General features: G+C 37.4%; 1 protein-coding gene across 1 annotated transcript in view; it reads left to right on the top strand.

Moving 5' to 3' along the window:
• LOC121369173 (hepatocyte growth factor receptor-like) overlaps nt 1–14,898 on the top strand; it is a 42,243-nt gene that overhangs the window by 16,614 nt on the left and 10,731 nt on the right. The window contains exons 10-15 of the mRNA XM_041494082.1: nt 6,338–6,604; nt 7,162–7,320; nt 9,168–9,438; nt 11,625–11,762; nt 12,817–12,900; nt 13,378–13,562. Of these exons, the coding sequence (XP_041350016.1) occupies nt 6,338–6,604; nt 7,162–7,320; nt 9,168–9,438; nt 11,625–11,762; nt 12,817–12,900; nt 13,378–13,562 (1,104 nt within the window). The remainder of the gene's footprint in view (nt 1–6,337; nt 6,605–7,161; nt 7,321–9,167; nt 9,439–11,624; nt 11,763–12,816; nt 12,901–13,377; nt 13,563–14,898) is intronic.

Below are 14,898 nucleotides of genomic sequence, written 5' to 3'. Positions count from 1 at the left end.
GAGAGAGAGAGAAGTCTGTGTAGTTATTAGTGAGAGAGAAGTCTGTGTAGTGGTTAGTGAGAGAGAAGTCTGTGTAGTTTTTAGTGAGAGAGACGTCTGTGTAGTTATTAGTGAGAGAGAAGTCTGTGTAGTTATTAGTGAGAGAGAAGTCTGTGTAGTTGTTAGTGAGAGAGAAGTCTGTGTAGTTATTAGTGAGAGAGAAGTCTGTGTAGTTATTAGTGAGAGAGAAGTCTGTGTAGTTATTAGTGAGAGAGAAGTCTGTGTAGTGAGTGAGAGAGAAGTGAGTCTGTGTAGTTATTAGTGAGAGAGAAGTCTGTGTAGTTCTTAGTGAGAGAGAAGTCTGTGTAGTTGTTAGTGAGAGAGAAGTCTGTGTAGTAGTAGTTATAGTGAGAGAGAAGTCTGTGTAGTTGTTAGTGAGAGAGAAGTCTGTGTAGTTATTAGTGAGAGAGAAGTCTGTGTAGTTGTTAGTGAGAGAGAAGTCTGTGTAGTTGTTAGTGAGAGAGAAGTCTGTGTAGTTAAGTGAGAGAGAGTGTGTTAAGTGAGAGAGAAGTCTGTGTAGTTATTAGTGAGAGAGAAGTCTGTGTAGTTATTAGTGAGAGAGAAGTCTGTGTAGTTGTTAGTGAGAGAGAAGTCTGTGTAGTTGTTAGTGAGAGAGAAGTCTGTGTAGTGGTTAGTGAGAGAGAAGTCTGTGTAGTTATTAGTGAGAGAGAAGTCTGTGTAGTTATTAGTGAGAGAGAAGTCTGTGTAGTTATTAGTGAGAGAGAAGTCTGTGTAGTTATTAGTGAGAGAGAAGTCTGTGTAGTTTTTAGTGAGAGAGAAGTCTGTGTAGTGGTTAGTGAGAGAGAAGTCTGTGTAGTGGTTAGTGAGAGAGAAGTCTGTTTAGTTATTAGTGAGAGAGGCGTCTGTTTAGTTATTAGTGAGAGAGAAGTCTGTGTAGTGGTTAGTGAGAGAGAAGTCTGTGTAGTTATTAGTGAGAGAAGTCTGTGTAGTTTTTAGTGAGAGAGAAGTCTGTGTAGTGGTTAGTGAGAGATAAGTCTGTGTAGTTTTTAGTGAGAGAGACGTCTGTGTAGTTATTAGTGAGAGAGACGTCTGTGTAGTTATTAGTGAGAGAGAAGTCTGTGTAGTTATTAGTGAGAGAGAAGTCTGTGTAGTTGTTAGTGAGAGAGAAGTCTGTGTAGTTGTTAGTGAGAGAGAAGTCTGTGTAGTTATTAGTGAGAGAGAAGTCTGTGTAGTTATTAGTGAGAGAGAAGTCTGTGTAGTTATTAGTGAGAGAGAAGTCTGTGTAGTTATTAGTGAGAGAGAAGTCTGTGTAGTTATTAGTGAGAGAGAAGTCTGTGTAGTTGTTAGTGAGAGAGACGTCTGTGTAGTTATTAGTGAGAGACGTCTGTGTAGTTATTAGTGAGAGAGAAGTCTGTGTAGTTAGTGAGAGAGAAGTCTGTGTAGTTGTTAGTGAGAGAGAAGTCTGTGTAGTTATTAGAGAGAGAAGTCTGTGTAGTAGTCTTACACCGAGAGAAGTCTGTGTAGTTGTTAGTGAGAGAGAAGTCTGTGTAGTTATTAGTGAGAGAGAAGTCTGTGTAGTTGTTAGTGAGAGAGAAGTCTGTGTAGTTTTTAGTGAGAGAGAAGTCTGTGTAGTTATTAGTGAGAGAGAAGTCTGTGTAGTTATTAGTGAGAGAGAAGTCTGTGTAGTTATTAGTGAGAGAGAAGTCTGTGTAGTTGTTAGTGAGAGAGAAGTCTGTGTAGTTGTTAGTGAGAGAGAAGTCTGTGTAGTTATTAGTGAGAGAGAAGTCTGTGTAGTTAGTTAGTAGTGAGAGAGAAGTCTGTGTAGTGTTAGTGAGAGAGAAGTCTAGTGAGTGAGAGAGAAGTCTGTGTAGTTGTTAGTGAGAGAGAAGTCTGTGTAGTTATTAGTGAGAGAGAAGTCTGTGTAGTTATTAGTGAGAGAGAAGTCTGTGTAGTTAGTGTCTGTGTAGTGAGAGAGAAGTCTGTGTAGTGGTTAGTGAGAGAGAAGTCTGTGTAGTAGTCTTAGTGAGAGAGAAGTCTGTGTAGTTGGTTAGTGAGAGAGAAGTCTGTGTAGTTATTAGTGAGAGAGAAGTCTGTGTAGTTGTGTAGTTAGTGAGAGAGAAGTCTGTGTAGTTATTAGTGAGAGAGAAGTCTGTGTAGTTATTAGTGAGAGAGAAGTCTGTGTAGTTATTAGTGAGAGAGAAGTCTGTGTAGTTGTTAGTGAGAGAGAAGTCTGTGTAGTTGTTAGTGAGAGAGAAGTCTGTGTAGTTAGTGAGAGAGAAGTCTTAGTGAGAGAGAAGTCTGTGTAGTTGTTAGTGAGAGAGAAGTCTGTGTAGTTATTAGTGAGAGAGAAGTCTGTGTAGTGGTTAGTGAGAGAGAAGTCTGTGTAGTTATTAGTGAGAGAGAAGTCTGTGTAGTTATTAGTGAGAGAGAAGTCTGTGTAGTTGTTAGTGAGAGAGAAGTCTGTGTAGTTGTTAGTGAGAGAGAAGTCTGTGTAGTTGTTAGTGAGAGAGAAGTCTGTGTAGTTGTTAGTGAGAGAGAAGTCTGTTTAGTTTGTTAGTTGTTAGTGAGAGAGAAGTCTGTGTAGTTGTTAGTGAGAGAGACGTCTGTTTAGTTATTAGTGAGAGAGAAGTCTGTGTAGTTTAAGTGAGAGAGAGTGGTTAAGTGAGAGAGAAGTCTGTGTAGTTGTTAGTGAGAGAGAAGTCTGTGTAGTTATTAGTGAGAGAGAAGTCTGTGTAGTTGTTAGTGAGAGAGAAGTCTGTGTAGTTTTTAGTGAGAGAGAAGTCTGTGTAGTTATTAGTGAGAGAGAAGTCTGTGTAGTTATTAGTGAGAGAGAAGTCTGTGTAGTTATTAGTGAGAGAGAAGTCTGTGTAGTTATTAGTGAGAGAGAAGTCTGTGTAGTTATTAGTGAGAGAGAAGTCTGTGTAGTTATTAGTGAGAGAGAGTCTGTTAGTGAGAGAGAGAAGTCTGTGTGAGAGAGACGTCTGTTTAGTTGTTAGTAAGAGAGAAGTCAGTTTAGTTATTAGTGAGAGAGACGTCTGTTTAGTTGTTAGTGAGAGAGAAGTCTGTGTAGTTGTTAGTGGGAGAGAAGTCTGTTTAAGTTGTTAGTTGTTAGTGAGAGAGAAGTCTGTGTAGTTGTTAGTGAGAGAGAAGTCTGTGTAGTTGTTAGTGAGAGAGAAGTCTGTGTAGTTGTTAGTGAGAGAGAAGTCTGTGTAGTTGTTAGTGAGAGAGAAGTCTGTGTAGTGGTTAGTGAGAGAGAAGTCTGTGTAGTTGTTAGTGAGAGAGAAGTCTGTGTAGTTATTAGTGAGAGAGAAGTCTGTGTAGTTGTTAGTGAGAGAGAAGTCTGTGTAGTTTTTAGTGAGAGAGAAGTCTGTGTAGTTGTTAGTGAGAGAGAAGTCTGTGTAGTGGTTAGTGAGAGAGAAGTCTGTTTAGTTATTAGTGAGAGAGGCGTCTGTTTAGTTATTAGTGAGAGAGAAGTCTGTGTAGTGGTTAGTGAGAGAGAAGTCTGTGTAGTTATTAGTGAGAGAAGTCTGTGTAGTTTTTAGTGAGAGAGAAGTCTGTGTAGTTGTTAGTGAGAGAGAAGTCTGTGTAGTTATTAGTGAGAGAGAAGTCTGTGTAGTTATTAGTGAGAGAGAAGTCTGTTAGTTGTTAGTGAGAGAGAAGTCTGTGTAGTTATTAGTGAGAGAGAAGTCTGTGTAGTTGTTAGTGAGAGAGAAGTCTGTTTAGTTATTAGTGAGAGAGACATTTGTTTAGTTGTTAGTGAGAGAGAAGTCTGTTTAGTTGTTAGTGAGAGAGAAGTCTGTGTAGTTGTTAGTGGGAGAGAAGTCTGTGTAGTTGTTAGTGAGAGAGAAGTCTGTGTAGTTGTTAGTGAGAGAGAAGTCTGTGTAGTTGTTAGTGAGAGAGAAGTCTGTGTAGTGGTTAGTGAGAGAGAAGTCTGTGTAGTTATTAGTGAGAGAGAAGTCTGTGTAGTGGTTAGTGAGAGAGAAGTCTGTGTAGTTATTAGTGAGAGAGACGTCTGTGTAGTTATTAGTGAGAGAGAAGTCTGTGTAGTTTACACCTCTAGGAAGTCTGTGTAGTTATTAGTGAGAGAGAAGTCTGTGTAGTTTTTAGTGAGAGAGAAGTCTGTGTAGTGGTTAGTGAGAGAGAAGTCTGTGTAGTAGTTAGTAGACCTCTAGAGCAAGTCTGTGTAGTTATTAGTGAGAGAGAAGTCTGTGTAGTTATTAGTGAGAGAGAAGTCTGTGTAGTTGTTAGTGAGAGAGAAGTCTGTGTAGTTATTAGTGAGAGAGAAGTCTGTGTAGTTGTTAGTGAGAGAGAAGTCTGTGTAGTTATTAGTGAGAGAGAAGTCTGTGTAGTTGTTAGTGAGAGAGAAGTCTGTGTAGTTGTTAGTGAGAGAGAAGTCTGTGTAGTTGTTAGTGAGAGAGAAGTCTGTGTAGTTGTTAGTGAGAGAGAAGTCTGTGTAGTTGTTAGTGAGAGAGAAGTCTGTGTAGTTGTTAGTGAGAGAGAAGTCTGTGTAGTTGTTAGTGAGAGAGAAGTCTGTGTAGTTATTAGTGAGAGAGAAGTCTGTGTAGTTATTAGTGAGAGAGAAGTCTGTGTAGTGGTTAGTGAGAGAGAAGTCTGTGTAGTTATTAGTGAGAGAGAAGTCTGTGTAGTGGTTAGTGAGAGAGAAGTCTGTGTAGTTTGTTAGTGAGAGAGAAGTCTGTGTAGTGGTTAGTGAGAGAGAAGTCTGTGTAGTTATTAGTGAGAGAGAAGTCTGTGTAGTTATTAGTGAGAGAGAAGTCTGTGTAGTTATTAGTGAGAGAGAAGTCTGTGTAGTTATTAGTGAGAGAGACGTCTGTGTAGTTATTAGTGAGAGAGTCTGTGTAGTTATTAGTGAGAGAGAAGTCTGTGTAGTTATTAGTGAAGTCTGTGTAGAGAAGAGAAGTCTGTGTAGTTGTTAGTGAGAGAGAAGTCTGTGTAGTTATTAGTGAGAGAGAAGTCTGTGTAGTTGTTAGTGAGAGAGAAGTCTGTGTAGTTATTAGTGAGAGAGAAGTCTGTGTAGTTATTAGTGAGAGAGAAGTCTGTGTAGTTGTTAGTGAGAGAGAAGTCTGTGTAGTTGTTAGTGAGAGAGAAGTCTGTGTAGTGGTTAGTGAGAGAGAAGTCTGTGTAGTTGTTAGTGAGAGAGAAGTCTGTGTAGTGGTTAGTGAGAGAGAAGTCTGTGTGAGAGAGAAGTTCTTAGTGAGAGAGAAGAAGTCTGTGTAGTTCTTAGTGAGAGAGAAGTCTGTGTAGTTAAGTGAGAGAGAAGTCTGTGTAGTTATTAGTGAGAGAGAAGTCTGTGGTTAAGTGAGAGAGAAGTAGTGTAGTTAATAGTGAGAGAGAGTCTGTGTAGTTATTAGTGAGAGAGAAGTCTGTGTAGTTATTAGTGAGAGAGAAGTCTGTGTAGTTATTAGTGAGAGAGAAGTCTGTGTAGTTGTTAGTGAGAGAGAAGTCTGTGTAGTTATTAGTGAGAGAGAAGTCTGTGTAGTTATTAGTGAGAGAGAAGTCTGTGTAGTTTTTAGTGAGAGAGAAGTCTGTGTAGTTATTAGTGAGAGAGAAGTCTGTGTAGTTATTAGTGAGAGAGAAGTCTGTGTAGTTATTAGTGAGAGAGAAGTCTGTGTAGTTATTAGTGAGAGAGAAGTCTGTGTAGTGGTTAGTGAGAGAGAAGTCTGTGTAGTTGTTAGTGAGAGAGAAGTCTGTGTAGTTGTTAGTGAGAGAGAAGTCTGTGTAGTCTTACACCTCTAGAGAGAAGTCTGTGTAGTGGTTAGTGAGAGAGAAGTCTGTGTAGTTGTTAGTGAGAGAGAAGTCTGTGTAGTGAAAGTGAGAGAGAAGTCTGTGTAGTTTACACCTTAGTGAGAGAGAAGTCTGTGTAGTTAATTAGAAAGAGAAGAGAAGTCTGTGTAGTAGTCTTACACCTCTAGAAGTCTGTGTAGTGGTTAGTGAGAGAGAAGTCTGTGTAGTGGTTAGTGAGAGAGAAGTCTGTGTAGTTTTTAGTGAGAGAGAAGTCTGTGTAGTGGTTAGTGAAAGAGAAGTCTGTGTAGTTTTTATAACTAGTTTACAATATGTCAAGGTGTCAAAATAACCATATGTTGGACACCATATAACTGTAGTTTACAATATGTCAAGGTGTCAAAATAACCATATGTTGGACACCATATAACTGTAGTTTACAATATGTCAAGGTGTCAAAATAGCCATATGTTGGACACCATATAACTGTAGTGTACAATATGTCCAGGTGTCAAAATAACCATATGTTGGACACCATATAGCTGTAGCTTACAATATGTCAAGGTGTCATTAAAGCAAACATTTGTTTCCACCCCAGCCATGTGAGGTAGCGACAGGGGGTCTCTCCATGGTGTGCCCAGCTGTGAATGTGACTGGACGGCTGTCAAGAACACCAACGGACACGAGACCGACATCAATTAACATCTTCTTCGTGATGGATGGCGTGACGGCGCTGCGCAACTTCCATGTGACGCACAGGTCACTGAGCAGCTTCGTGTACTACCCCGACCCCAGCTTTAGCCACTTCCTGGGGGAAGGCAACATCCTCTTCTTCGATCTGGCTGACGAGCATCTGGAGCTTCTGGTGAGTAATCTACTTATGGGCTCCCATTTGTGCATTTACCTTAGTAGCCGATGTATTTATTGTGCTGGGATGTCGTTAAATATTCATTCACTCACTCACTCACTCACTCACTCACTCACTCACTCACTCACTCACTCACTCCATTCAATCATTCATTCATTCATTCATTCCTATGTATGGGTCTCTTGGTCTTGTCTTTAAGGTTAAAGCTAAAATTTATTTCCTCCTTACAAATATGTTTTTTGTAAATATTTTTTGACGTAAAAAGAAAAGTAAAAGTATTTTGGAAATAATACTATTTTTGTGTGCAATTTAGAAAACATTCGGCTCAGAAATAAATAACTTGTAGTATATTCATATTCCATAATATGAAAAAAAGGTGTTCCCTGTGAGACGGAGTATAAAACACATTGACTTATTAATCATCGTCTGTTGGAGATCATTGACATGAATAGATTTCATTGAATCATATCTTCATAATCTGAGCATAAATGTTGTTGATTGTCTCTCTCTTTTTTTCTCTTTTTTTCTGTACTGTGACCATTCCGTTGTTTTAGGGAGAAAACCTTGACCTGGGATTGCAGCACCATGACTACAATGTCACCATTGGCAACTCGCTTTGTAACATCACAGAAATAAAGTCCACCACTCTGAGATGCATGCCACTGAACAAACCAGACACAGTCTCTGATAATGAACCAGACAGAGATGTCCGGGTATGTTTGTAACATGTCTGTAGTTTCTCAGTTCAGGATATGTTTGTAGTCTCTTACTTAAAAATTGTCTGTAGTCTCTCGGTTACGAATCACTATCAGATATCTGGGAGTGTTTGTATGTTATTGTCTGTAGTCTCTTAGTTACAAATCAGTCTCAGATATCTGGGTGTTTGTAATTACTTGTCTTTAGTCTCTCAGTTACAAATCAGTCTGATAACTAGGTGTTTGTAATTAATTGTCTGTAGTCTCTCAGTTACAATCAGTCTCTCATAACTAGGTGTTTGTAATTAATTGTCTGTAGTCTCTCAGTTACAAATCAGTCTCTGATAACTAGGTGTTTGTAGCTATTGTCTGTAGTCTCTTAGTTACCATATTCATCAGTCTCAAATATATATTAATCAGTCTCAAATATCTAGGTATGTTTGTAACTATCATTTGTAGTCTCTCAGTTACAGTATTAATCAGCCTCAAATATATATTAATCAGTCTGAAATATCTAGGTATGTTTGTAACTATTGTCTGTAGTCTCTCAGTTACAATATTGATCAGTCTCAATTATATATTGATCGTCTCAAATATATATTAATCAGTCTCAAATATCTAGGTATGTTTGTAACTATCGTCTGTAGTCTCTCAGTGTACGAATCAGTTTTGGATATTTAGGAGTGTTTTTAACTCATTGTCTGTCTCAGTTATAAATAATTCTCAGATATCTGGGTGTGTTTGTAATTCATTGTCTGTAGTGTCTCAGTTAAGAATCAGTCTCGGATATCTGGGTATGTTTGTAACTTGTCTATAGTTTCTCAGTTACAAGTCAGTCTTTGATATCTAAGTATGTTTGTAACTCATCGTCTCATGGATAAATTGTAAACACAAACTTTAGTTTCAATGACATCATTCTGTGCATATCAGCTGTCTATCTGATCTGTAGAAAACAACAGATCTGTTACACTGGAAGTGGTTAAATGTATCTGCAGAATTCTTGTGATTTCTTTAGTTGGACACTTATGTTATGGGGAAGGTATCGCACTTATGTTATGGGGAAGGTATCGCACTTATGTTATGGGGAAGGTATCGCACTTATGTTATGGGGAAGGATGTAGTTTAGTGTGAAGAGTGCTTGTCTGAGATGTTTTTGACCAAAAGAGTTTTGTGGGGGAGGTTGTCCAACCAAAGTGGTGCTCCATGACTTGTATATCAAAGGCCATGGTATGTGTTGTCTTGTCTATGGGGAAAGTGCAAATAAACAGTCTGTAGCTGCTTTATTGGCTGGATTAGCCAGTGTGAAGGCAGATGGGGATTTTTCTTTCTCTTTCAGTCATAATCCAAAGTAACCATATGTTGATCACCAAATAGATATAGTTTAAAAAGGACTCAGTTGTCATTAAACAAACATTCCTTTCCTTTCTTTTGTCCATTTAACGAAGTGTAGAAATAACCATATGTTGAACACCAAGCAGCCTTAGTTTAAAATGGGTTCAGGTATCGTTAAACAAACATTACCATCATCTCTTTATATTACGGGCGGGACATTAACGCAGTGGTAAAGCACTGACTTGATGCACGGTCGGTTTGAGATCGATATTCGTTGCTGGGCTCATTGGGCTATTTCTCATTCCAGCCAGTGCATCACAACTGGTATATGAAAGCCCATGATATGTACTATTCTGTCTGTGGGATAGTGCATATAAAAGATCCCTTGCTACTAATGGAAAAGTGTCAAAAGGCTATATGTCAAAATTATCAGTGTTTGACATCCAGTAGCCGATGATTAATAAATCAATGTGCTCTAGTGATGTTGTTAAACAAAACAAACTTCTCTTTATATTACAAACTGACTGTTTCAGGTGCACGTTGGCTATCTACACTTCCAAATCGGCTATCTCCGCTACACGGCTGTCTCGTCGGCAGGTGTCTCCATCAGCATCATCGCACTGATCACTGTCATCATCATTGTCTGCATCGCCATGGTGATACTGCTGGTGGTGATGAAGCGACAACGAGTTGGCTTCTTCAAACCGAAGCTGGATGACCAACACAGGGTGGAATACACACAGGGAATCCTGGAGACGGGCCGGCCAGGAGAGCGCCTGTACAACATAGAAAACAGACAGAACGGTACAAGATGTTTGTGTTTATAGCTTGGATTTAAAGGCACTTTCCAGGGCTTCTAGATTATGGTAGCCCCACTCCGATGGCTAGTGATATTCAGTGTTGGGCTAGTAAACTACTATTACCATGCCCAATGACTAGTGAATTTTTGTGTGTCACATGTTGCAGTTAAGTCTATTTTGTAAATATGAATACCCCAATTCCCCAGTGTTAGTGTTTTTAAGCTCTATCTCCCTTGTTAGGTGACATATCTGATTATTACTATTATTTAGTAAGATTGTATTAACTTAAAGTAGGGCTAGTGAATTTTTAATTGTGGCTAGTAAATTTTTTAAATCACATCCTATGGCTTGTGAATTTAAAAATAATTCTAGAAGCCCTGCACTTTCTACAGATTTCAACACTTAAGGTGATGCCACATGGTATGAGTGCCTCATGGTAGACTAGTTGATTGCATCACAGCCGATGAAATCATAGGGCCGAATATACAAAGCCTGTTTGTGTCTTACACTCATTTAACTACATGCATTTACAATGCTTAAACACATGTCTTACACGCGTGTAACTACGTACATTTACAATGCTTAAACACATGTCTTACACGCATGTAACTACGTACATTTACAATGCTTAAACACATGTCTTACACGCATGTAACTACGTACATTTACAATGCTTAAACACATGTCTTACACGCATGTAACTACGTACATTTACAATGCTTAAACACGTCTTACACGCGTGTAACTACGTACATTTACAATGCTTAAACACATGTCTTACACGCATGTAACTACGTACATTTACAATGCTTAAACACATGTCTTACACGCGTGTAACTACGTACATTTACAATGCTTAAACACATGTCTTACACGCATGTAACTACGTACATTTACAATGCTTAAACACATGTCTTACACGCGTGTAACTACGTACATTTACAATGCTTAAACACATGTCTTACACGCATGTAACTACGTACATTTACAATGCGTAAACACCTGTTTGTGTCTTACACTCGTTTAACTACATGCATTTACAATGCTTAAACACCTGTTTGTGTCTTACACTCCTTTAACTACATGCATTTACAATGCTTCAACACCTGTTTGTGTCTTACACTCATTTAACTACATGCATTTACAATGCTTAAACACCTGTTTGTGTCTTACACTCATTTAACTACATGCATTTACAATGCGTAAACACCTGTTTGTGTCTTACACTCATTTAACTACATGCATTTACAATGCGTAAACACCTGTTTGTGTCTTACACTCATTTAACTACATGCATTTACAATGCTTAAACACCTGTTTGTGTCTTACACTCATTTAACTACATGCATTTACAATGCTTAAACACCTGTTTGTGTCTTACACTCATTTAACTACATGCATTTACAATGCGTAAACACCTGTTTGTTTCTTACACTCATTTAACTACATGCATTTACAATGCTTAAACACCTGTTTGTGTCTTACACTCATTTAACTACATGCATTTACAATGCTTAAACACCTGTTTGTGTCTTACACTCATTTAACTACATGCATTTACAATGCTTAAACACCTGTTTGTGTCTTACACTCATGTAACTACATGCATTTACAATGCTTAAACACCTGCTTGTGTCTTACACTCATTTAACTACACGCATTTACAATGCGTAAACACCTGTTTGTGTCTTACACTCATTTAACTACACGCATTTACAATGCTTAAACACCTGTTTGTGTCTTACACTCATTTAACTACATGCATTTACAATGCGTAAACACCTGTTTTTTTTACAAAATAGGCTTCGTAAATTCGGCCCATAATGTTTATCTTATCACCCAAGAGTCGTTTATGAGAAGCTTAAGTCTAGTTTATTTTTAGTTAACAGCCATAGGGTGTTTTTTTTGGTTTTTTAATGTTTAATTTTTTGGGTTTTTTTTATTATCCCCAGATCATTTGGCATTGCCAAAGTTTGGGTTCCATAATATATAATCTGGTATCACATATTGACATCTATGATCCTTTATTATCAAACCATGAATAATGGAAATAATGTGGGGTTTTTTGTTTTTTTTAATAACTCTGTATGTTGTTATCACAAATATCACTTCCCTTTCCAGTAACTTTCAGAACAATAAAAACTGAAGTAAGTGTATTAGTTTTAAAGAATGTTTTGTTGTTGTTTACAGCTTATGCGGAGCAAGGAGTTGTATCCCAGCCCGAGCAGTTTACATCGATCGTGGACGACGACACGCTCGCTCTCATACGAAACGAAAACCTACTGATTGATCGGGAATGTCTCACGCTAGGAGAAATTATTGGTCGAGGTTAGTGTCCAATTTATACTAGGAAAAATTATTGGTCGAGGTTAGTGTCCAATTTATACTAGGAGAAATTGTAGGCTGAGGTTAGTGAAAATTTATGTAAAAGAGATACTGGATGAGGTTACTGTAAAATTTACATTGGGAGGTATTATTGGGCAAGGTTAGTATCAAATTTTACACTGGGATATATTATTACATGAGGTTATTGTTAAATTTACATTGGGAGATATTATTGGTCGAGGTTAGTGTTAAATTTACATTGGGAGATATTATTGGGTGAGGTTAGTGTTAAATTTACATTGGGACATATTATTGGGTGAAGTTATTGTTAAATTTACATTGGGAGATATTATTGGGTGAGGTTAGTGTTAAATTTATATTGGGTGATGTTATTGTTAAATTTACATTGGGAGATATAATTACATGAGGTTAGTGTTAAATTTACTTTGGGAGATATTACTGACTGAGTTTAGTGTTATATTTACATTGGCAGATATTATTGGCCGAGGTTAGTGTAAAATTTAAATTGGGAAATATTATTAGCCGAGGTTAGTGTCAAATTAACATTGTGAAACATTATTGGTTGAGGTTAGTATCAACTTTACATTGGAAAATATTGCATGAGGTTAATGTTAAATTTACATTTGAGAGGTATTCACTGAGGTTAGTGTCAAATTTAATTATAGATCGAGGTTAGTGTTAAATTTACATTGGGAGTTAAATTTACACAAGGAAACATTATTGGTAGAGGTTAATGTCAAATTTACATTGTGAAATATTTTTGGTTGTTAGAGTTAGAGTTACATGTAAATATACATTGGAAGATAGTACTGAGCAGTGCTATTTCCAGACAGAATGAGTATGGGTTATGGCAAGACTTGGTTAATACTATAAAGATCAATACTGAACTAGAATGTGTTATTTTTAGGTATGTCAGAATGTGCCTATTAGTAATTTATTATATATCATTTAACCATGTTATGAAGATGTTTAAAACATATAAATAATGTATACTATATAATTATATAATAACATTAGATTCATTATTTTACTGCAGGTCATTTTGGTTGTGTTAATCGTGCATTTCTGACTCTGCCAGAAGAGAAGGGTGATCTGATGGTTGCAGTGAAAACTTTGCATCGTGAGTCATTTGATACACGTACCATTTGAATGAATAAATGTTTACGACATCCCAACACAAAAATACATCGTCTGTGGCATAACATACCATTCAAAATCATTTTTTAAATTACCCTCTTTGGTCGAAACTATGTATTTTTTGGCATAAATTTTATGGAATTTATAAAAATGTTGCAGACTTAGATCTGTAGTTTAAAGATGGTTTGCTTTAGTGATGTATTAAGCAAATAATGTTTTGAAATCAATGCGGTCAAACCCAATACCAGCCTCCAGTTTTAATTTAGCTTTTTGTCAGTAATTCCAGTCTGACTTCACATAAAAAGAAAAGCAAAACTGTTTTGGAAATAACATAAATGTTCTATTTTTGTATTCAATTTTTAAATAGGTTTAACATACGTATGGAAATGTGTGTGTCTGTATATGAAAGATTTAAACAAGAAACAGAGAATAAACTCGATACTTGTTGGTGTATTTTCAGAGGACAACCCGCGGGAGATCGAGCTGCAGGCGTTCCTCCAGGAGGCGCTCATCATGAAAGATTTCCACCACCTGAATGTCCTCGAGCTCATCGGAATCTGTCTCGGTCTCGACAGCATGCCACTGGTCGTCCTGCCCTTCATGAAGCATGGGGACCTCCTCACCTACATCCGCGATGAGAAGAACGTTAGTGCCATACCAGACATATTATTGACTCCAGTTTAATACACATAGTACATACCAGACATATTACTGACTCCAGTTTAATACACATAGTACATAGCAGACATATTACACACTACTGACTTCAGTTTAATACACATAGTACATAGCAGACATACATATTACACACTACTGACTTCAGTTTAATACACATATTACATACCAGACATATTACACGCTACTGACTTAGTTTAATACACATAGTACATACCAGACATATTACACGCTACTGACTTCAGTTTAATACACATAGTACATATCAGATATTTTACACACTACTGACTTCAGTTTAATACACATAGTACATACCAGACATATTATACGCTACTGACTTCAGTTTAATACACATAGCACATACCAGACATATTACACGCTACTGACCTCAGTTTCATACACATAGTACATAGCAGGCATATTACAATCCACTGGCTTCAGTTTAATACACATAGCACATACCAGATATTTTACACACTACTGACTTCAGTTTAATACACATAGTACATACCAGATATATCACACACTACTGGCTTGAGTCTAATACACATAGTACATACCAGACATATTACACACTACTGACTTCAGTTTAATATACATAGTACATAGCAGACATATTACAATCCACTGGCTTCAGTTTAATACACATAGCACATACCAGATATTTTACACACTACTGACTTCAGTTTAATACACATAGTACATACCAGATATATCACACACTACTGGCTTGAGTCTAATACACATAGTACATACCAGACATATTACAGACTACTGACTTCAGTCTAATACACATAGTACATAGCAGACATATTACACACTACTGACTTCAGTTTAATATACATAGTACATAGCAGACATATTACAATCCACTGGCTTCAGTTTAATACACATAGTACATACCAGATATTTTACACACTACTGACTTCAGTTTAATACACATAGTACATACCAGATATATCACACACTACTGACTTCAGTCTAATACACATAGTACATACCAAACATATTACACACTACTGGCTTGAGTCTAATACACATAGTACATACCAGACATATTACAGACTACTGACTTCAGTCTAATACACATAGTACATACCAGACATATCACACACTACTGACCTCGGTCTAATACACACAGTATATACCAGATATATTACACACCACTGACCTCGGTTTAATACACACAGTACATACCAGATATATTACACACTACCGACTTCAGTCTAATACACATAGTACATACCAGACATGTTACACACTACTCTGACTGGCCTCGGTGGCGTCATGGTTAGGCCATTGGTTT

The sequence above is a fragment of the Gigantopelta aegis genome, chromosome 3 (genome assembly GCF_016097555.1).
Source record: "Gigantopelta aegis isolate Gae_Host chromosome 3, Gae_host_genome, whole genome shotgun sequence".
Lineage (NCBI taxonomy): Eukaryota > Metazoa > Mollusca > Gastropoda > Neomphalida > Peltospiridae > Gigantopelta > Gigantopelta aegis.
Note: the sequence above shows the minus strand (reverse complement) of the source record. Positions and strands in the feature narration are given on the sequence as shown.